General features: G+C 45.3%; 1 protein-coding gene across 4 annotated transcripts in view; it reads right to left on the reverse strand.

Moving 5' to 3' along the window:
- The window catches only part of Hnrnpab (heterogeneous nuclear ribonucleoprotein A/B), a 44,838-nt gene that overhangs the window by 5,115 nt on the left and 16,952 nt on the right, over positions 1-22,771 (reverse strand). For 2 of the 4 annotated variants that reach the window (XM_021733560.3, XM_078019652.1), the window contains 4 exons: positions 2,753-2,984; positions 1,787-1,955; positions 873-1,031; positions 540-671 (listed from right to left, as the gene is read on the reverse strand). In XM_021733560.3, coding sequence (XP_021589235.2) covers positions 540-671; positions 873-1,031; positions 1,787-1,955; positions 2,753-2,961 — 669 coding nt within the window. In that variant the 5' untranslated portion in view covers positions 2,962-2,984. Of the gene's footprint in view, positions 1-539; positions 672-872; positions 1,032-1,786; positions 1,956-2,752; positions 2,985-3,076; positions 3,313-22,771 lie in introns of those variants that run through there. The other 2 variants (XM_005335728.5, XM_005335729.5) reach the window with 2 other exon arrangements.

Raw genomic sequence — 22,771 nt, forward strand, 5'->3', positions numbered from 1 at the left:
GACTTCTAGAAGCCCCACCCTACCTGTCCCACCTGACTTCCACTCCTGCTGAGACACACAGCCTACCACACCCAGCCACAGAGGGCCACACCTTTAACTCTGCTAACTGCCATCCTGAAGCTTAAACTATTCTCTCCTCTACCAGAGTTCAGGGGAGGAGGTACACCTTTCACTACACATGACTCCACATATGAAGGCAAAGCTGGTCCTGGATTTAAGCTGGCCTGGTCCCCAGATGCTCTTTTAGGATCTTTGCCTGTGGAAGGATTGTCTAGAGCAGTGCTCAAAGGGATATATCCCAAGATGAACAAAAAGAGGTCATCAGGAACAGGGCAAATCCTCAAAATCCTCACCATAAAAGGTAGTCTATTGAATTGCATAAGTTCTAAAAGACCACCTGCTCCAGTCAAGTCAAGTGCATACTTTGGAGAACAACTAACTTGCTAATTAATCTCTGACATAGCCCAACCTAACCCACATCTGCAAGAGCCAGCTTTCCAGGAACAGAAAGATGAGCATACACAGCTAAAACACCATACCTTACTTCCACTGATAGTATGGAATTTTTTCTCCAGAACTTTCTTCACAGGATCTTCTTCTTTAAAAGTAATAAAAACAAAACCCCGTCTTTTATTCAACTTGGGATCCATTGGAAGCTCAATGGCCTCAATCTGTAAAAACAAACAATGCTCAGGACCAAACCTCTTCTACCAATGCGTATAAACTATTGGAGAGAAGACCCATTAAAAGGCCAGAGAGTAAGAAAGCCCTACTGAGGGCTCCAACTAGCCAAGACTACCAAGGATGGACCAAGAAGGAAGCAAGCAGTCTCAGAGCAGCTGGCAGACCACTCCTGAGGCCACCACACTCACCTCCCCAAACTCTCTAAAGTACTCCCTGATCTTTTCCTCTGTGGCTTCAGGATTCAGACCCCCTACAAAGATTTTCTTGACAGGGTCCTTCTTCATGGCCATGGCTTTTTTAGGGTCAATTACCCTGCCATCCAGCCTGTGTTCCTTCTGGTCTAGGACCTGTTTCAAACAGAAGGGATCAGGTTATTATTCAGTAAATGACCATGGAGGCCCTTCTCTCTAAGCCTCAAGATTCCCACACAGGTACACAAAATGTGCTTCATGTCCTCCAAACTTCACCCCAGCCCATCTTCCAACCCAACTTTCTCCAAGCTTCCAAAACACCTGGTTCACCTAAACACCTATAAATCAGTCCTCTCCTCTCCTCTCCAACTCTCTTCACCATCCAGTGCTGGGATCTATTTTTATTGTATAGTCAATGACTTCTCCGAAGTCAGTAATAGTCCACTGAGCCCTTACCCACCCTGCCCAAGCAGTCCCAATGTAGGGCCCATTTTTTTCCAATAAAGGAGCAGTGATTATGAGCAGACTTAGTCAGGCTGCTAGGGATTGGAATTCTCACTCTACCTATAACTACGTGATCTCTTCCACTAAAATTTGAGGCTTAGGATTTTGTTTTTTCCTATATGAAGCTAAATGCTTATCCTCATAATAATCTGACTCAGTTCTAATACCCACAGTAAAATGTTCAGCATGATGTCCAGAAATATGTACATAAAAAGAAACAAACACCAACAATACTCTTCCTGAACCATTTCATCACTTACTTCCCATTAAACCTGTATTAATCCCTCAAAAACAAGAATGTGACGTTCCTAACCTACTTGTCCCAAAGCACTCAGCTGCACAGCACACAAGCTAAACATTCTGTACAACAGTATCCTATACATTGAGACTGCTGATACCCAGCTTACCTTCTCCACACTGGCAGCATCTTTGAAGAGGATAAACCCAAACCCTCTTGACCGTCCAGTGTTGGGATCCATTTTTATTGTACAATCCACGACCTCTCCAAATTTAGTAAAATAGTCCTTTAAATCTTTTTTGCTGGTATCCCAGCTCAGACCACCAACGAACATTTTTCTGAAATGGTAGAGATGCATGGCAACAAATCTTGTAAGAAAAGCTGTGATTTTAAGGACTAACCCTGGCTAAGCTTTCAATGAAATGATTATAAAGCCAACATCCTGTAGACAAAGTCTACACCCACCCTTAAGAGTCTACAAGGGCACTACATTTTAAGGAATGTTAAATTCTATTGTCCTCCAATCTCAATTCAACTTGGACCCCACTGCCCTCTGATCTCAGTATCGTTTAACCACACCACGCAGTCCCAGGCTCTGAGCGAAAACGGAAACGTTGCCAGGGGTATAGGCCCAGACCACTCAAAACTGAAAATAAGGTGTCCAACCACCACGAATCTATGGGCTAGCGTCCCTTCCAGTCTTCACCACCTCCAAGAACTTGTTGCAAGGAACTCGAAGCTTCCTGGGGCCGAGACCGCCCAGAGTTCAGACTATGACTCCGCCCCCGGGAAGAGGCGGAGGAGGGAGGCCTGGGCCCAGGCGCGCGCCAACACTCCGCCCACACAGCCCCTGCGCAGCCCTAGACCCGGCCGGGGAACGGGTCCGAGCGCTTTCCCTCTTCCGGGCCGCCCGCCCCGGAGACGACTTCGGCCCGGCAGCGCGCGGGCGGCCCCGGGGCGGCGCCAAAGTCGACCCAACAAACTCCTGCAAACTCCAGAGCGAGTAGCAGCTCAAGAGCTGAGCAGTGAGCGTGGCGGGGTCCGGTCCGACCGCCCCTCCCCCCGCCGCGTGGCGCCAACAAAAGGCGGCCCCGGAACAAAGGCGGCGCCCCCGTCCGCCCGCGACCGCACCTACCCCGCGTCTTCCTCGTTCTTGCTGGCGTTGATCTGGTCGCCCTCGGCGCCGTTCTGATTCCCGCTCGGGGGCGCAGCGGTCCCGCCTCCAGACCCCGCGGCTGCTCCAGTGCCAGCCCCTGCCGGCGACTCGCTTTCGGGAGCGGCCTCATGTCCGTTCTCAGTGGCGCCCGTAGTCTCCATGGGCTGCTCCTCGCCCGTTTCCGACATGGTAGGGCAGGCCGCGGCGGCTCCTGCAACGAGCGACCACACGCGGCGATAGCGCGTCAGGCCGGCACGACTCTTGCCCGAGCTCCCGCCCGCCTCCCGCGGCCCGGTCGCTCACCTCGCCGCAGATGACGCCGCGGGGCCCACTTGTCCCCACCCGCCGGGGAAGGCGCCGCGGGCTCGGCCGCGCTCAAGCTCGCGCTGCCGGGACCTCGCCTCCGTCCACTGACGGAGCCGCTCCGATGGAGCTCCCTCTTCCTCCTCGGCCGCCGCCACACAGAACCCACGGACCACAGCCCAGGTCCGACTCGCGCGGTGCCGCCGCCTGACAATGCCGACTCGTGGAGCTCTTTATAATACTGGAGCCGGGGGACACCTCGCAACAAAACGCATGCTCACTGGCTGGCTCCTCCCGTCACTCACCCTTATTTCGGCTTCCTATTGGCCACGACAGCGCGCGCGCTCCAGGTAGGGGAGGGCTTTGTCCTCATTTTAGAACGCGCGCGAGTCTGGGCTCGGCTGAGGATTCGGAGTGTCGACGGGAAAGGCGTTGTGTCCAAAATCTTGCAGGCTCCAGGCGGACACTCTACTTTCTGGAGCTCAAATCGCTAGCCTTCGTACGCGCCCCCACACACATTGGCAGCCTAGGTCGTCCCGTTTCCCAAGAGGAAACTGAGCGGGAGAAGTCTCGAAGCCCAAGGTCGCCCGGATGAAGTAGCAGAACACGAGCTTCCGAGATAGGGTGTGTTGCTATCTCCAAAGCTCTCAGCACCGTTTGGAGTGATTGGGATGGAGCCCACCTACCCCCTGAACCTTGGTGATCGGAAAGACCTGCGCTCTCGCCCTTTCTGCCTTCTCCCCCAGTAATAAGGAGTTAGGAGGTTTCGCCAGGTGTCTCGCACCGAGAACGGTGGGACCATGGTGTTTCCCAGTCTCTGGGCGCCTGGCGCCACTCATGATTAAGATCACATTTACCTTGTGTTAGTTAACATTTTTCCTTACATACTTAGTTTTGCTGAATTCGTTCTTGAGAAAAATATTTCATTCCCGTTAAATGAGTTTTTTGGGGGTGAAGAACTAGTTCTCGTTTCCTAACTTAAAAATATTTTAAAACCAGCCCTGCGCGATGGTGTATGCCTGTAATCCCAGCGCCTCAGGAAGGTGAAGGAAACAGACTGCAGGCCAGACTGGGCAATTTAGCAAAACTCTTATCTCAAAATTTTAAAAAAATAAAAATAAAAAGGGCTGGAGAGGTATTTCAGTGGTAGAGCACCCTTGGGTTCAATCCCCAGTACCTCCAGAAAAATACTGAAAACCTTTATCACCAAACTGGAAAAGACTTGGGTAATCCCGTAATTCCTTTAATAATCATATGGATGGCAGGCCCCAGATGGACTAGAACTCCAAATTCAGAAGCTTGGGGATTACTTGTCCTACTAACATAACATAAACTGACATTTCCCACTGAATTACCAAAATCAGGCCCAGTGTGGTGTGGCAGGCTGGACATTTTGTTCTCATCTGGTCTGCTATCCTATGGATGATGGAATCATCACCGATCTATAAATGACAAAAGTGAAGCCCAGAGCAGTGATCCCAGGCTAATCAACAGACTCATGAACAAACTACAGACAGTATGCTGTTGCTCTGAGATTGAAAAATGTGATAATTTCACATTTAATGACTTCAAACTGGGTGCGGTGGATCATGCCTATAATCCTTGATGCAGGAGGATTAAGAGTTCAAAGCCAACCTCAGCAACAGCAAGGCACTAAGCAACTCAGTGAGAACCTGTCCCTAAATAAAATACAAAAAAGGGCTGGGGATGTGACTCAGTGGTTGAGTGCCCCTGAGTTCAATCCCCAGTACCCCCAAAAAATAATGACTTCAGACTTTTCCACAAATTCTGAATATTTAGCTATATTGCACTACATGCTGCCACCAAGGCAACAATCAAACCAGAGCTGGCATCTTCACTTTCTAGGTGAGCAAATGTCCACTGGTTCACTTCAAGGTCCATTTAAGCTCTTCACGATTTCAGTCTAGATTCTATACCTTGAATTCATTTTTTTCCACTCACCTTTAATCATGTCACTGAAATTTAGTTGTAAGGCTTACAGAAAAGTCTCTACTAAATGTCCTGCCTCCACCCCAGTTCTCACCACTAAAAGAAATAAGGGCCAGGAATATGGTCAGCAGGAAATGGAGCAAAGCTCCCCCCAAAATAAGGGTAATTTAAGAAATTAAATTCAAAGAGTGTAAGAGTAGCCTCAGGACATAATAATTGAGGGCATACACTCACTCAGTTGTTAATTTTCCACATGTATGCCTTCAGCATGACTTAGAAACTTTTGTTTTGTGTGTGTTCTGGGGATTGAACCCAAGGCCTTCTGCATGCTAGGCAAGCACTCTACCACTAAGCTATATCCAGCCCTTGTTATTTTGAGACATAAATTGCCTTGAACTGGCTGACCTCGAATTTGAGATCCTCCTTTCTCAACCTCCTGAGTAGCTAGAATTATAGGCATGCATTGACATGACTACCTTCAAAAACTTTCAATGACATACAAAATCTGAGAATACCTTTTAGACAATGCTTCACAGATTGCAAAATGCTCCCACCAACATTGCTATGTTGGAGCTTCAAAATAGCTTTGTGTAGACAGGGAAGCTGAGGCAGGAGGATTGCAAATTCAAGCCATCCTCAACAACTGAGTGAGACCTTTTTTCCAGAAAGTTGCTGTTTTAGTCAGATTTTTTGCTACTGTGACTACAGACCTGACAAGAACAATTTAAGAAGAGAACAAATTTATTCAGGGGCTCACAGTTGCAGAGGTCTCAGTCCATAGAAAGCCAGCCCCATTCCTTGGCATAATATCATGGTGGAAGAGTGTAGTGGAGAGAAGCAGCTCACATGATGATCAGCAAGCAGAGTCTCCACTTGCCAGATATAAGTGAAGACTATATATATTAATATATATCCCAAATGGCATGTCCCCAATGCCCACCTCCTCTAGTCACACCCTACCCACCTTCAGGTGCCACTCAGTTAATCCCATCAGGGAATTGATTCAGTGATTGAATTAAGGCTCTCATGGCCCAATCCTTTCTCCTCTAAACCTTGCATTGTTTCATATATGAGCTTCTGGGGGACACCTCACATCCAAAACATAACACGTATGTTCAGTTTATCCATATCAGAGTACTGAAATTATACAGCTAAAATTATGGCCACAGCTAGGCACAGTGGCACTCTCCTGTAAACCTAGCTGTTCAAGCAGCTGAGGCAGGAGGATCACAAGTTTCAGGCTAGCTTCAGCAACTTAGCAAGACCCTGTCTCCAAAATAAAAAGGAGTATAGGTATACCTCAGTGATAGAGCACCCCTGGATTCAATCCCTAGTAAAAAATAAGTAAATAAATTAATCTGTGGCCACAAGGCCACAATTCACTTCCAACTCCCCATCAGGGGTTTTTGCCAGGGATCCTAGCTACCATGGGACAAGCTATCTCTGACTTCTCAGTTCCTTCATCTAAATTAGGTCTCATCAGATTCTAAGGCTCAAATAAAGAAACAGCTTAGAGGGGTTGGGGATGTGGCTCAAGCAGTAGCGCGCTCGCCTGGCATGCGTCCGGCCCAGGTTCGATCCTCAGCACCACATACAAACAAAGATGTTGTGTCCGCCAAGAACTAAAAAGTGGATATTTTAAAAAAAAATTCTCTCTCTCTCTCTCTCTCTCTCTCTCTCTCTCTCTCTCCCCTCTCTCATTCTTTGAAAAAAAAATAAAAAAGAAACAGCTTAGAAAATATAAAGAACTACAGGCAAGTGGGAGTCAGACTCAGCAAAAAAAAAAAAAATGCCCCCAGTCTGACAGAGGCAGGGCACCAGGATGTTTGGAAGCAGTAGGAAATCCCTTGTTTTGGTTTTGTTTTGTTTGTGGTGGTAGGGATTGAACCCTAACCCTCCTGCATGCTAAGGAAGTACTCCACTACTAAGGTACATCCCAGCACCACCCCCCTAACTGTAGACAGGTTCTCCCTGAGTTGCCCAGACTGGCCACGAATTTGCAATCTTCCTGCCTTAACCTCTTGAGTAGCTATGATAACAGGCAGAGCCTGACCATGAAATCCCTTTGACACAAGGGTCCTCACTGTTGTTATTGGGTCCCAGTTAAGGACTCTGAGTAGAAGGCATTTTCCATGACAATGAGGTTTTCAAGGCAGCAAGGGGTCTTAAGGATGGGGTCAAGTCAGGAAGGACCCCAAGAGGCTCATAGACTACAGTATCCTGGCTTTAGGGATTCAGGCTGCCCAGTAGTATATGTGTTAAATATGTAGAATCTCCAATCTAGGGCTAGAGGTGTAGCTCCGTGGTAGAGCTCCTATTTAGCAAGTGTGAGGTCCTGGGTTGAATCCCCAGCACCAAAAAACAAAATCAAAAACTCCTAGTTTAGATGAGGATTTACACAAAATGTAATTGCATAGTTTTTTTTTTTTTAATTACATGAACTAATTTTTCTCACATTATCATCATTATTATTTTTAGCTGTGCCTGTGAGGTGGAAGTTGTACCAGTTAACTGCAAATATATTGTGCCTTGGCTGTGACCAACTCCCACTCTGGCCACTTCCCACAGGCCACCAGATGGTTTGCCACTCCCCCACATCAGGGCTGACTCTGACTCCAGCAGGAGAAATCTTTGTAAAACGCAGGTTGGATCTTGTCACTACTCTGTGTGAAAACCTTGGCTGCCTTCCCAGTACTCTGGGAAGGAAGTCCTAACCCTGACTTGGGTGAATACAAGCGAGACAGGACTCTGAAAACAGTGCCCCGAATTGCCAGCCTCCCTTGTTATGGGATCTGTGAGTACAAGGGTCACTTCCAGACTTGGGAACTTGAGACTGGGACCTCTTCCCTTCTCATTTCCCTGGACACCATGTGCTTTGCATGGCAGAGAAGAGCCAAGAAGAGATGTTCAACCCACATCAGACTTGACACAGCTAGAAATGAACCTGTACTGTGCCCAGCACAAAGATTTGGGTTTTTTCTTTTTTCCTAACTGAGCTTCACCTAACTTGATCATGCCATATGGCCTATGGAGACCATCATGGCCATTCTGGCTGCATCTCATTGCTACTCTCGACTCAAGCTTTGCTGGATTACTTTTATTTCTTGTAACTCATCAATGTCTGCCTGTCTGGGGGGGGGGGGCTTTACATTTGCTGTTCTCCTTACCTGCAAAACTATACCCCAAATTTCAACTTCCTGTTCTATACATCTGTTGTGGGTTGAATGGTGTTCCCCAAAAAAGATTATTGTTAAAGTCCTAACTCCTGGTACCTCTGAATGTGAGTTTGTTTGGTAATAGGGTCTTCACTGGTATAATAATCAAGTTAAGATGCTGTCATCTTAGACTAGTGTGGACCCTTAATTAAATATAGCTGCTGGCCTTAAAAGCAGAGGAAAAGAAACATAGAAATAGACAGGGAAAATGCCATGTGACAGTGGAGGCAGACATTGGTGTGATGTATCAATAAGCGAAGGAATGCCAAGATTTGCTGGCAATATCAGAAATTAAAAGCTGGGTGCGATAGCGCATGCCTATAATCCCAGTAGCTCAGGAGGCTGAGACAGGAAGATCACGAATTCAAAGTCAGTCTCAGCAACATAATAAGGTCCTAAAGCAACTTTGCAAGACCCTGTCTCAAAACAAAATAAAATATAAAAGGGGCTGTAGATGTGGTTCAGTGGTTAAGCACCCTGGCTTCAAACCCTGGTACCAAAACAAAAAAAGAAAAAAGAAAAAAAAAAAAAACAGCTAAGAAAGAGACAAGGAAGGATTCTCCTCTAGAGACTTCTGAGGGAGCATGGCCCTGCCAGCACCTTAATTTGGGATGACTAGCTCCCACAACTATGAACCAATAAATTTCTGTTAGCCACTCAGTTTGTGATACTTTGTTACAACAGTCCTAAAAAACTAATACAACAGGGCTGGGGATGTGGCTCAAATGGTAGTGCTTGCCTGGCATGCACAGGGCGCTGGGTTCGATCCTCAGCACCACATAAAAATAAAATAAAGATGTTGTGTCCACCAAAAACTGAAAAATAAATATTAAAAAAATTCTCTCTCTCTTCTCTCTCTCTCTCTAAAAAAAAAAAAAAAAAAAAAAAAAAAAAAAAACTAATACAACATCAATCAATTTTCACTTTTCCCAGGAAGCAGGTGCCATGCCTCCAAGGAACAGCCCCTCTGAAAGCATGGGACCACACAATATTGAAATTGACCATGAGCTCAATGACATCCTATACCAGGCCAGGCATAGTGGTATATTCCTGTAATCCCTGCAACGAAAGAGCCTGAGGCAGGAGGATTACAAGTTTGAGGCCAACCTGAGCAATTTAGTGAGACCTTGTCTCAAAATAAAAATAAGGACTTGGGATGTAGCTCAGCTGTAGAGCACCCCTGAGTTCAACTCTCTGTACAAAAAAAAGAAAGAAAGAAAAAGGGAGAGAGAGAGAGAGAGAGATCTTGTACCAGGTCTCTTCCACCTTGATGCCTCCAGTGAGCATTCCAATACCTGCAGAATACATAAAAGACCTCTTCACCCAGCATTACAAATTGGTACCTGGTAGGCTGAATCTGACTCACAGTCATACTTGCTTGCCCTACATATGTATATATGTGTGGTGTTTGTGTGTGTGTGTGTGTGTGTGTGTGTGTGTGTGTGTGTATGGTCAGGAGGTGTAGCTCTCCACTCAAGCTTGCATGAGACCCTAGGTTCAATCCCTAGCATTGAAAAAAAATTTTTTTTTGCCAACCTGTAAAAATTATGACATTCCTGCTGAGCACAGTGGCACACCTGTAATCCCAGAGGCTTGGTAGGCGGAGGCAGGAGGATTATGAGTTCAAAGCCGGCCTCATTAATTTAGCGAGGCACTAGGCAACTCAGTGAGACTCTGTCTCTAATAAAATACAAAATAGGGCTAGGGATATGGTTCAGTGGTTGAGTGCCCCTGAGTTTAATTCCTGGTACCTGTCCCCTGGGGGAAAAAAAATTATGACATTCCTACAAAATGTGTCCAGTTACTTTTGGAAAATTGTTGGATGGAATCACACTAGATCACAGTCCCCCATCTCCACAATCAATGAGAGCTGAGTCACACTGCTCCATAGCAGATGAAGCAAGTGTTGTCTAGATAACTCTGACCCCTACTGTGTCCTATGTATTCCTGTTGGGCCCCCTAAACTTATTTTCCACTGAAAGTATGTGATGTCAATGATAAGCAGACCTGCATTTAGCTCAACATTTTTTTTTCTTTCCTTCTGTGCTGAAGACCTAACTTTGTGCATGATAGGCAAGCACTATACCACTAAGCTATATATACAGCCCCTAGCTCAGTTTCTTCATATTTAAAACAAGGATGCTAACCCTGTCTTTCAGTAGTCCTTCAGGAATCAAAGAGAATGGCTGCCAAGAGTTCAGCATATGCTGGGTGCAGTAGTGCACACCTGTAATCCTAACAACTTGGGAACTCAAAGCCAGCCTCAGCAAAAGTGAGCTGCTAAGCAATTCAGTGAGACCCTGTCTCTAAATAGGGCTGGGAATGTGACTCAGTGGCTGAGTTCAATCCCTGGTACACACTACCACCACCCCACCCCACCCCGCCAAGAAAAAAAGTAGTTCAGGAGAGTGCCTGGCACAGAATAGGTGTAAATGAGAGCTGCTCTTACTACTCACACCAATAATGACAATAGAAGCATCAAGAACAAGATTCCTCTGCCTACTGTGCTCCCCTAATATGTCTGAAATGGAGTCCTCAAAACAGAAGATCTGGAGATATTCTGTTAGCCGCCAACCTCCCAAGATTACATTCTTGCAACAGCAAACCCTGCACTCTGCTTGAGTCCGAGAGGCAGCCTCTTGCCCACCAGACTCCAAACAGAAATGTCTAGAACCTCTTTCTTGAATCAGACTTCAATGGAATATGTTATTCACATACAGAACCTTAAACCTCCGAGTTCCCTCAGGAACGTACAAACTGCCTACAGTAGGCAGAGCACATACACAGGGTCCCAGCCTGCCTTCATGTCAGGATCCCCTGTGTGATCTTTGTTTTGTTTTGAGATGCACAGGATGGAACACAGGGCCTAGTGCAGGCCAGGCAAGCCCTCTGCCACTAAGTCCCCAGACCCCTACAGAGCTTTTTTTTTTTTTTTTTTAAAGACAGAGTGAGAGAGGAGAGAGAAAGAGAGAGAGAGAGAGAGAGAGAGAGAGAGAGGATCTTGCTATGTTGTCCAGCCTGGCCCCAAACTTGTAACCTCAAGTGATCTTCTTGCTTTAACCTTCCAAGTAGCTGGGACTGATGTGTACTACCATGCCTGGCTTAGACACTCAACTTTAATAAATCATTCCAGGTGCAAGTCTCAGTGGACTGGCACAGGGGCAGATTTTAGGACCTACTACTGCAGGTAGAAAAAAGCCTAAAAAACTGAGAAATGCCCATCTCCCCTCTATGAGGTGCTTCCTAAAGAGACCACTCTTTAAAGACTCTTTGTTAATGGTTTTACACTGTCACTAAGTCAGTGTGGACCCAAGGGACTCTCTTTGAGCCTCAGTTTCTGATTATTCTTCTATTTGATAATTTAGTCAACTCAATTCTTGGGGCTTTCATTCCCATCAACATGCCCATGACCCCAGAACAGACTTGTTACCTAAACTCTAAATCCTCGTGCACAACTATAATTCAACATCTCTTCTGAATTGTCTTCAAGACATTTCAATCTCCTTATATCCGAAACTGAGCATGTAGCATGGTGTGGCAACATGTAACTATTGTCCCACCTACTCTGGACATTGAAGTGGGAAGATCACTTGAGCTCAGGAGTTGAAGACCAGTCTTGGCAATATAGTGAGACTCTGTCCTCTCAATTTTTGAGAAGAGGATGATGATGATGATAATAGTAATAAATTAACAATAAGTTATGTGACATTCTCTGAATCCAGACCCTCAGTTGGAGTTCTTGGGTACCCCAAGAATGCCTCTGCCATCTAGCCACCCATGTAAGCAAGAAAAATTGGTGGATAGCTCTTCCTTTACCTTCTTCATATTGAATTTGCCACCTAAGTATAAACATGCCTGGTACTTTAAAAAAAATTTTTAAATTTATTTTTATCACAGTGCTGGGCACTCTATCACCAAGCTACATCCCCCGCCCTTTTTAAATTTTTTGTTATGAAACAGAGACTGGTCTCAAACTTGGGATCCTCCAGAGCCATTGAGATTATAGGCCTGTGCCACTGTGCCCAGTTTCAACAGGCTGTTTGTTTTATTCTGTTACCTGCACTCAGGTTTGAACACTGAGACTATTAATCAGAGAAAGCTACAAAATAAACCTAAATATCCAATCACACAACAAAACGAAAGAGTGTTTTTATTTTATTTTATTTTGCAGATTACCAGTCCTGGGTGAGTATTCAGGCTGGAGGAGTGGCTCTCACCACATGGTCTCCTAAAGACCCCAGTCCCTTCCATCTTATGGTTTAACCACTGCAGGCCTTGTCCTCTACATGTAGATGGCAAAAGGGAAAGAAATGTGGAGGAGCTAGTGCAACAGGTATTACTATTTTGTTTTGTTTTGTTTGCATTATTAGGAATTGGATCCAGGGGCACTATACCATTGAGATAAATCCTAGTCCTTTTTATTTTTATTTTGAGGTACGCTCAACCAAGTTGGGGAGGGTACTAAGATAGGACAAGGCTTCCCAAAAGAGGAGGAGCCCAGGCTGTGTCTTGATAAGTTTCCAAGACTAGCCTCAAAACCAGGATCCTCCTGCCTCAGCCTCCCAAATCACTGGGATTACAGGCATGTATTACCATGCTCCACAGCCCTTATTTATATTTATTTTGAGACAGGGTCCCATCAAATGCTGAGGCTGGCCTCAAACTTTCAAACCTCCTGCCTTAGCCTCCCAAGTCACTGGGATTACAGCTGTTTGCCACTGCACCCAGCTAGTGTGGGAGTTTTAATGGCTGACCTGGAAGCAGCACTCATCACTTCCACTCACATCCCATTGGCCAGAAATCTTTCACATGACCTTGCTTTATTGCCAGGGACACTGCTTGCATAAGGCAGGCAAAAACAGATTGTCGAGTACATGGATTTCATTGCCATAAGATTTCACTAAGTGTATTGGTAACAATGAAAGGAGATGGTAGAGAAAAGCTTTCCATTGATCAGCCAGCCTACAAGGCCCTCGGTTGACTTGCCATGTGGTAGAGGGGAGCACAGAGGGAACAGGAACACATAGGAGGTACACTGAACCAAGTTGGGGAGAGTACTAGGATAGGACAAGGCTTCCCAAAAGAGGAGGAGCCCAGGCTGTGTCATAAAGACTGAGCATTGCTCCTCCAGGCCAAGATGGGAGAGAAGGGTGTACAGACAGAGGAGACCCAATAAGCAAAGGCTCTAAGCGTGAGAAGGCATGGACAAGAAAACTGCAAGTTGATCCACATGATACAGAGGAGCGGAAACTGTTGGGCTGGGCAGGGGCATCATGTGTCCTGGTAAAGGGTTCAGATGTGGCCCACAGAAAACCAGAAGTCAGTAAATACTGCAATGGCAACAGTTCAGGGGAGAAGACACACAGGAAAGGTTAATGGAAGATAACAAGGAGGTGAGGTGGCAGAACTTTGTGTGTGGTTATGACCCCGACTCTGCATAGGGGTAGGATGGATAATAACACTGAACATTGGACACAGTGGAAGACCTGGCATGCCTGACTACAGGCCTCATAAGAAAACCCACCCCTAGCACCTGAAAAACAAAAGAAAAAAATGTACCCCAGATGAAACCCCCCCTCAATTCCTGGCTATACTTGCCTCTGGTGTCATACTTCCATCCATTTTGTCTAGTACATTAGTTCCTAGAGGCTACAGAAGGATTAAGAGATGATCCAGCTCGGTGTGGTGGTGCACACCTATATTCCCAGCAGCTCTACTCCAGAGGCTGAGGCATAAGGATCCTAAATTCAAGGCCAGCCTCAGCATCTTAGTGAGGCCCTGAGTAACTTAGTGAGTCCCTGTCTTTTTTTTTTTTTAAGAGAGAATGAGAGAGAAAGAGAGAGAATTTTTTAACATTTATTTTTTAGTTTTTGGCAGACATAACGTCTTTGTTTGTATGTGGTGCTGAGGATCGAACCTGGGCCGCACCCATGCCAGGCGAGCACGCTACTGCTTGAGCCTCATCCCCAGCCCCGAGACCCTGTCTTAAAATAAGAAATAAAAAGAGTTGGGGGTATACCTCAGTGGTTAAGTGTACCTGGGTTTAATTCCCAGTACACTCTCCCGCAAAAAAAGACGATGCAGAGCAGGCATAGTGGTACATGCCTATAATCATAGCAATTTGGGAGGCTGAGGCAGGAGGATTGCAAGGCCAGCAACTCAGCAAGACCCTGTCTCAAAGTAAAAAACAAATAAAGAGGTCTGGGGATTGCGATGTAGCTCAGTGGTAAAGTTCCCCTGGTTTCAAACTCTAATATTAGGGGTGGGGGAGAATGATCCAATTCAGGGGCTGAGGATGTAGCCTGAGCTGATCATGGAGTGCTTGCCCAGAATGCACAAAGCCTTGGGTTCAATTGCTCAGTATGCACAAAGCCTTGGGTTTGAAACCAGGTACTGTAAAGAGAGAGAGAGAGAGAGGTGATCCATTTCAAAGATTAAGTCCAAACCCTCATTCACAAAAGAAAAACAAATATCAACAAAGGGAAATCTGAAAAACAGTACCAACCCCCAATTTCCCTGTGCATGGCAGTTCAGCTCCTACACTGCTCCTCCGAAGCAGAGGACTTTTGGTGTGATCAGACCCAAGAGAAAGAGAACAGAGGCCCTCCAAGGTTTTCATCCTCCCACAGGAACACTGAATATGAATATGAAAGACCACGGAGATAATGGACAGTAGAAAACTCGCCTTTCTTTCTCCTAGAAGCTCAGAAACAGAAAATGATAGGCAGGGAACATCTCCTGGGAATGTCCCTCCTCCCTCCTCCCTCCTCCCTCCAGAGCAGAGGAGAAGGCACAGAGGTCTCTGGGTGTGAACACAAGCCAAGGTGCCACAGCTCTGGCTGTTTCTAGCACAAGGCCAGACCCCCAAGACTCCCTAGGCAGGCAGAGGAGGCAGGAGCAGTGTGGAGGGCAGAGACACAGACTCAGGTTACCATGAAGAAAAGGCCAAAAGTCTTCTGCTGTGAAAGAAAGGATTCTTGTGAATGTTCCATCTTGGCATTCTGATTCCAAATTCAGCTAGGGAATTGGCCTAACCACTTCTCCAATGAGGAGGCAGGGTCCAGGCTTAGAATGGAAGATAAATATACACACACTCTCTCTCTCTTAATCCAAGTGAATCAAGATGTGGAAACTCCGTAGGGCAGGGTCCTCTCTTTCATGCCCACTCACCTGCCCAATGGCTCAGAAACCTCTCGCTTTTTGCCATTCATCTGGCTGCACAGGCTCTCATAGTACCTCCAATTCAATCCCCCTACTTTCTGAAACCTCGTTTTTACCTCTTTTTGGGGGGATGGGCAGTGCTGGGGATTGAATCAAGGTCCTCACACAAGGGAGGCAAGTGCTCTCCCACTAAGATGCCACCCCAGCCCTTTACCACCACCTGAAACCCAACCCTATAGTAACCTCCATGGCTTGTGTATTTCCCCCACCCCACCATCCATTCACCTCCCTTTAATGAAATCCACTGTCCCCAGATGGCCTCACCCACCTCTCCCAACAGAAATGAGGGGTGTCCTATCACGCACGGCCCTCCAGCCTCACTTCTGGAGCAGCCCTATATGACAGAGATAGTACCCAAGCCACAAGTGCAAATGTGAACAATTTAGAATGTTCTAACCCAGCACCACAGCACACACCTACAGTCCCAGCTACTCAGGAGGTGAGACAGGAGGATCCCTTGAGCCCAGGAATTCAGGAGCAGCCTGGACAACACAGTGAAGCCCTATCTCAAAAGAAAAAAAAAATTGGGGGAGTACTGTGGATTAAACCCAGGGGTGCTTTACCACTGAGCTACATCCCCAGGTCTTTTGATGTTTTGTTTTGAGACAAGGTCTTGCTAAGTTGCTTAGGGGCCCACTAAACTGCTGAGATTAGCCTTGAACTTGGGATCCTCCTGCCTCAGCTTCCTGAGTGCTGGGATTATAGGTGTGCACCACCACTCTGGCTCAAAACAAATTTTTTAAATAAATAAGTTGTTCTAGTAGCGACATTACAAAATTATTAGGCCAGCCACATGGGGGTAGTCCCAGCTTCTTGGAAGACTGAGGTGGGAGGATCACTGAAGCCTACAAGTTAGAGGCCAGCTTGGGGAACACAGTGAGACCCATCACTAAAACGAGAACAAAAACTATTAGAGACAATTAGAAGGTAAAAAAGAAACAAGTGAAATTCATTATAATTTAATCTATTCAAAAATATTATCACTTTGACATATAAGCCACAAAAACAATGATTGGGATATTTTACTTGTTTTGTGGACTGTCTTTGAAAACCAGTGTATATTGAGCACTTGGAGCACAACCCAGATTCACCACTTTTCCAGTGATCAAGATTGCCACACAGGGCTAGGCGGCTACTGGACATTACAGATCTACACCAGGGGTTGTCAAACTGTAGTCACAGTCCAAACCTGGTCTGCTGCTCAATTTGGTATGATCCTTTAATTCAGAATGATTTTTCCCCTCTTCTTTTATGGTGTCAGGCCACTGCTAGGTAAATGTTCTACCACTAAGCTATACCCCCAGCCCAATATTTTTATTTTTATTTTTATTTTTTTAAGAGAGAATGAGAGAGAGGGAGAGAGAGAGAGAATTTTTTTAATATTTATTTTTTAGTATTTGGTGGACACAACATCTTTGTTTGTATGTGGTGCTGAGGATCGAACCCGGGCCGCACGCATGCCAGGCTAGCTCGCTACCGCTTGAGCCACATCCCAAGCCCAGCCCAATATTTTTAAACATCTGAAAAAAATCAGAAGAGTAACATCTTATGACATATAACAATTCCATGAAGCTGGGCACTTAGTGCAAGCCTCCCATTACTCAGGAGGCTGAGGCAGGAAGATCACAAGTTTGAGACCAGCCTCAGCACTTTAGTAAGACCCTGCCTCAAAAAAACAAAAACAGCTAGAGATGTAGCTCAGTGCCTGAGTGCTCTGGGTTCAATCGAAGGAGGAGGAGGGGAGGGGGTGAGAAGGAAGGGGATGGGGGTGAGAAGGAAGGATGGGGGGGATGGGGGGAAGGAAGGAGGAGGAAGGGGAAGAAGGAAGGAAGGGAGGAGGGGAGGAGGAGAGGAGGAGGAAGAGGAGGGGAAGAAGAAAGTAAGTACAATTCAAATTTCTATAAAGTTTAAAATCTGGCAACATAAATTATGGAAATTTGTTTTATCACTTGTTCTATTACAACTTACTTATATAATACCTTTGAATGGGCCTCTTGGCCCACAAGGTCTAAAGTATTCACCATCTGATTTTTCTGCTGGTACAAGGGATTGAATCCAGGGACACTTCATCACTGAGCTACATACCTAACCCTTCTTATTATTATTTTTATTTATCTTAAGACAGAGTCTCACTAAATTGCCAGGCTGGCCTCAAACTTGTGATCCTCCTGCCTCAGCCTCCATAGTCACTGGTATTACAAGCATTGAGCCACTACACCCCATCCACCCAAGTTCTAGACCATTCACCTCCCTGCTTAAGTCCAACATAAAAGCTCCAGGGTTGCCTTTGGAATCAGAAGGCTGAGCTTCTTCATGTCCCAATTCTGGGATTTAGAACGAGTCACTTTTCCTATTGAAAGCTGAGTTTTCTTTAACCGAACAGGGTTAGCACTTACATGGGTGTGAGGAGGGTGGAAACCCAGCACAGGCCATCAGGGCTGTTCACTCACTCCTTCACTCTTCCCAGTGTTCCATCTGTTCCTCTCACTTCACACCACCTCCCCCACACCCAGCTAAGTATCCGTCCTGATGGTGCACCCGCCTCACCCAATGTCCTCAACAAACTGCCTCCCGTAGACCAAAGGCATCAATTCCACATTAGTGACTTCTGTATTGCTTTAGCAGGGCAGATCTCCATCTGTCTGGAATCTCCTCCTCAACAATTAGGCTTTCTTCCCAAGATGACACCAGAACACGCAGCCATCCCCTCCACTGTGGTCAGACCACAGAATTTCCAGCACACCCAGTGGGTATCCTGCCCCTGCACATTGCTCTGGATACCCCAGGTGGGGACCAATTATTGGGTCTGGGACTAGGTGGGCCCTTTACACACAAGGTTCCCAGCAAGTAGCTTCTTACTGGCTTAGTAAAGCCTAGGCCACATTTCTAGTCGGATTCACCCATTTTCTTTTGTCACAACTACAAAAAATTTGTTTCCTCTTGGCAAAGTATTCCTTCTAAAATTTCTCCTTTTTGGTTGCTAGCTTGTAACTACCTTCAACAATGACGAGTGATACCTAAAAATTGGGTTTCTAACAAGCACTGGTAGTGCTAGAGATAACGCCCAGGGCGTTGTACATGCTTGGAAATCACTCTACTGATGGATACAATAACATCTGACTGAAATTCCAGCAACTCAGGAGGCTGAGGCAGGAAGATCTCAAGTGTAAGGATGTTATGCTCAAATTCGGGACCCCCAAAAGACCACCAGAGACCAAGATGGATGTAAACAGCAAAGAGGTGTTTATTGCAAGCTAGCTCGGTCCTCCGCACGCACACAGCAACTGGTGACGCTAAGAGGCCCTGAGCCCTGGGTTTGCAGCAATTTTATACATTCTTTGGAGAAGGCAGGGACCCCCACATACATCATAGCATCTCTTAGCAAATCATCACACACCGCGGGGAAAATCAAATAACAACTCTAAAACATGATTAACACATTCACTGGCGGGAACAAGTTGGGTAGGGATGATTGGTTACTACAAAAGGGGGATTCATTTGAACTGATTGTTTTAGGCCAAGAGGGGTGTTGGTGCTGAACTACAAGGTTTTCCAACACGTCATCAACCACCATAAACTACTTGGAGGGTCATCTGGCATCCCAGGTATTTCCCTGTCTCATGCTGATTGGTGGCTGCTAGGAGGTTACTATGGGTCTCCACCTAGCCTGACTGAGTCAGGGACACCTGGCACAGCAGATCTCTCCTGTTATTTGTAGATAAACCACTTAGCAGGGTGGGAATGTGCCTAGGAGTGCTCTGTGGGTCTTTCCAAGGACAAAGGTCATGTCCCTTCCTTGGACAGGCTTTGCTCTGAGACAGAGGCTGGTTTTTCAAGGCCAGCCTTAATAAGTGAGGGCCTAAGCAATTTGAAGAAACTCTGTCTCAAGCTGGGCACCATAGCACACACCTATAATCCCAGCAGCTCAGGAGGCTGAGGCAGGAGGATTTCAAGTTCAAAGCCTGCCTCAGAAGCTGTCTCATAAAAACTGGGGGGTGGGGAAGAACTGGGGATGTAGTTCAGCGGTAAAGTGCTCCTGGGTTCAATCCCTATTACTAAAAGCCAAAAAAAAAAAAAAAGAAAGAAAGAAAGAAAACCATTCTACCATTAACCTATATCCCCCACTTTACATCAGCCCTCTTATCTCCAATTACTTGCTAAAAGGTGAGTACTCACTTCCCAGTGGGGTCTGGTAGTTTCAAGCCCTGGTAGGTGTTTTCTAGCTATTTCATTTTTATTGACATCATTAGCATACTATAAAGCTCACCCACCTAAGGTATAGAATTCAAGGGTTTTATTTAGCATAGAGTTTAATAACCCATACAAAGTAGGTTTAGAACATCTGCATCACAGACAAAGAAATCCCTTAACCTTTAGCAATTATTCTGCACCTCCTCATTTCCCTAGCCTCAAGCAACTATTCATCTATTTTGTCTCTATAGATTTGCCTATTCTAGATTCACCTATTCTGGATTCTCCTATTTTGTGTCTAACTTTTTAGTTAAGCATGATAACTTCCAGGTTCATTCACATTGTAGCATATATTAATAATACCTTATAATAATACTTCATCTTCATTGCCAAGTGATTTTTCTTTCTTTCTTTTTTAAATTTGCTGGCTCTGCCCCTGAAGCTGAACTTTGGATTGTGTTGTAAAAACTTGGCTCTTTGTCTCAGTCTACACTCAATCCCTGGGCGATCTCATCCAGTTTCCTAGCATATATACCCACCTGTTTACAAAATAGTTCAGCCCTTTCCCTGATCTCCATGTGCACAGGCCCACAGCCTCCAGTGCCCTCCACTAGGAGGTCATCTCTGGTGTTGCAGGCCTGGGACAACCAATACAAGAAAAATAGCTGAGTGTGGAGGCTAAGGCAGAAGGATCATAAGTTCAAGGCCAACATGGGAAATTACATGAGAACTTGCCTCAAAACAAAATTTAAATGGGTTGGAATGTGGTAGAGGACTGTAAATTCAAGTTCAGTGGTAGAGAGCTTGCCTAGCATGCGCAAGGCCCTGCATTTGATCCCCAGCACAAAATACATGAAAAAATGGAAAAGGCTATCGATGTAGATTGGTGGTTGAAAGGAAAGCAAGGAAACTGGGAGATGGGGGAGTGAGAAATGAAAGACAGAAACCAGGCAGAGACACACATGAGAGTTTGTCAGAGCTGACAAATAAAGGTCATCTCTCCATAGATGGAAAAAGGCAATAGAGGCTTGGGTTCTGTGACTTTTTATAGGGCAGGCTCAGGAATCAGAGCCGGAAGGGTCCTAATTCGGAGGTTGAGGGTGAGGTTGGTATGAGAAACAACCTTGAGTGGGAAAGTGAAACTTTTTCTTAAGATGGCGGCTGTTACTTAAGATGGCCATCCAGATATTAAGCAAGGACCTTACAGTGGTGGGGCATTCAGAGCGTCAACTTGAGATGTCAGCTTGGAGTGGGCTGTGCAGGAGAAATCAGGAAATCAGAGGTTTGTTGCTAAGGCAACAAAGTGATCAAGTGATGGGGTTATAGGCATGCCCCACCACACCTGTTCTGGGGGTGCTCCTCCTTTTATGGGGCCTCGGGTAAGGGAACTGCTTCATTCAGTGCTCTGGTGTGTTTAATAAGCTCATAATTCTGATATGCATATGATAGCGTTTGATATGCCCACACATAGATATGCTTCTGATTAATTCAATAAACTCACAAGTAGTCATTTTTATTTTATTCCTTTTTTAATATTTTTAGTTGTAGATAGACACAATACCTTTATTTTATTCATTTTTTTAATGTGGTGCTAAAGTTTGAACCCAGTGCCTCACACATGCTAGGCAAGTGCTCTACCTGAGCTACAACTCCAGTCCCAAGTAGTCATTTTTATTTTATTTTATTTATTTTTTTAAGAGAGAGTGAGAGAGGAGAGAGAGAATTTTCAATATTTATTTATTTTTTTAGTTCTCGGCGGACACAACATCTTTGTTGGTATGTGGTGCTGAGGATCGAACCCGGGCCGCACACATGCCAGGCGAGCGCGCTACCGCTTGAGCCACATCCCCAGCCCAAGTAGTCATTTTTATTAGTGTGATTTATTTATTGGTTTGTGCTAGGCAGACGGGGTTGTTTACTTGTACAAGGTATAAAATCATTCTGTGTCAGCACTTGTACTCAAAATACACAACTCAGGCTGGAGTTGTGGCTCAGTGGTAGAGCGCTCACCTAGCACGCGTGCAGCCCTAGGTTCCATCCTCAGCCCACATATAAATAAATAAAAATAAACATATTTTTTTTAAATGGAATAACTCGTGGCAAACTACTGCTTAATAAAAGGGAATAACTTGGGGTAAGATACAGCGGGAAAATTATTGTTTTCATGGAGTCACTCAGAGCACAGTTTAATATTAAGATCTCCACTAATATAATTAATAACATGAAGAGATAAAGTGAGAAAAGAAACCAATCTTAACAATATATATTAAAAGGTATTTAATACATTTCAACATATTTTTAATAAACATTCTTTTTTTTTTTTTTTTTGGTATTAGGGACTGAACCCAGGGGTACTTAACCACTGAAATATTTTATTTGGAGACAAATTCTGGCTGAGTTGCTAAAGCTGGCTTTGGACTTGTGCTCCTCCTGCCTCTGCCTCCCAAGTGGCTGGATTACAAGCAGGCACCACCACACTCAGAGATGGAACCCAAGGCCATGCTAGGCAAGTGGTCTACGACTGCACTACACCCCCATCCTCAGTTAACACTCTTGATAAAACTAAATAAATATCGGGGCTAGAGCTGTGGCTCAGTGGTAAAGCGCTTGCCTAGCATGTGTGAGGCACTAGGTTCAATCCTTAGCATCACATAAAAATAAATAAAGATACTGTGTATTCATCTACAACTAAATAAATATTAAAAAAAAAAAAGCATTGCCTTCTCAGGATGATATGGTTTAGACCTGGGAGTGTGTGTGCTGTTTAAAAAAACTAACTAAATATTATTTTAAAATCCCAAAAGAAGACAAAAGAAAAAACAACACAAAATTAAAAAAAAATAATAATCACACCATCAGGAGACTGAGGCAGGAAGACTATAAATTCAAGAGTAGCCTAGGCAATTTACGAAGAACCTGTCTCAAAAAAGTGGAGGGGGCAGGGATATCAGGCATAGTGGTGCACACCTATAATCCCAGCAGCTTGGAAGGCTGAGGCAGGAGGATTGTGATTCAAAGCCAGCCTCGGAAACTTGGTGAGACCCTGCCTCAAGATAAAAAATAAAAAGGGCTAGGGATGAGAGGACTGGGGTTTTAGCTCCTGAGCATGCATGAAACC

The sequence above is a fragment of the Ictidomys tridecemlineatus genome, chromosome 1 (genome assembly GCF_052094955.1).
Source record: "Ictidomys tridecemlineatus isolate mIctTri1 chromosome 1, mIctTri1.hap1, whole genome shotgun sequence".
Classification (NCBI taxonomy): Eukaryota; Metazoa; Chordata; class Mammalia; order Rodentia; family Sciuridae; genus Ictidomys; species Ictidomys tridecemlineatus.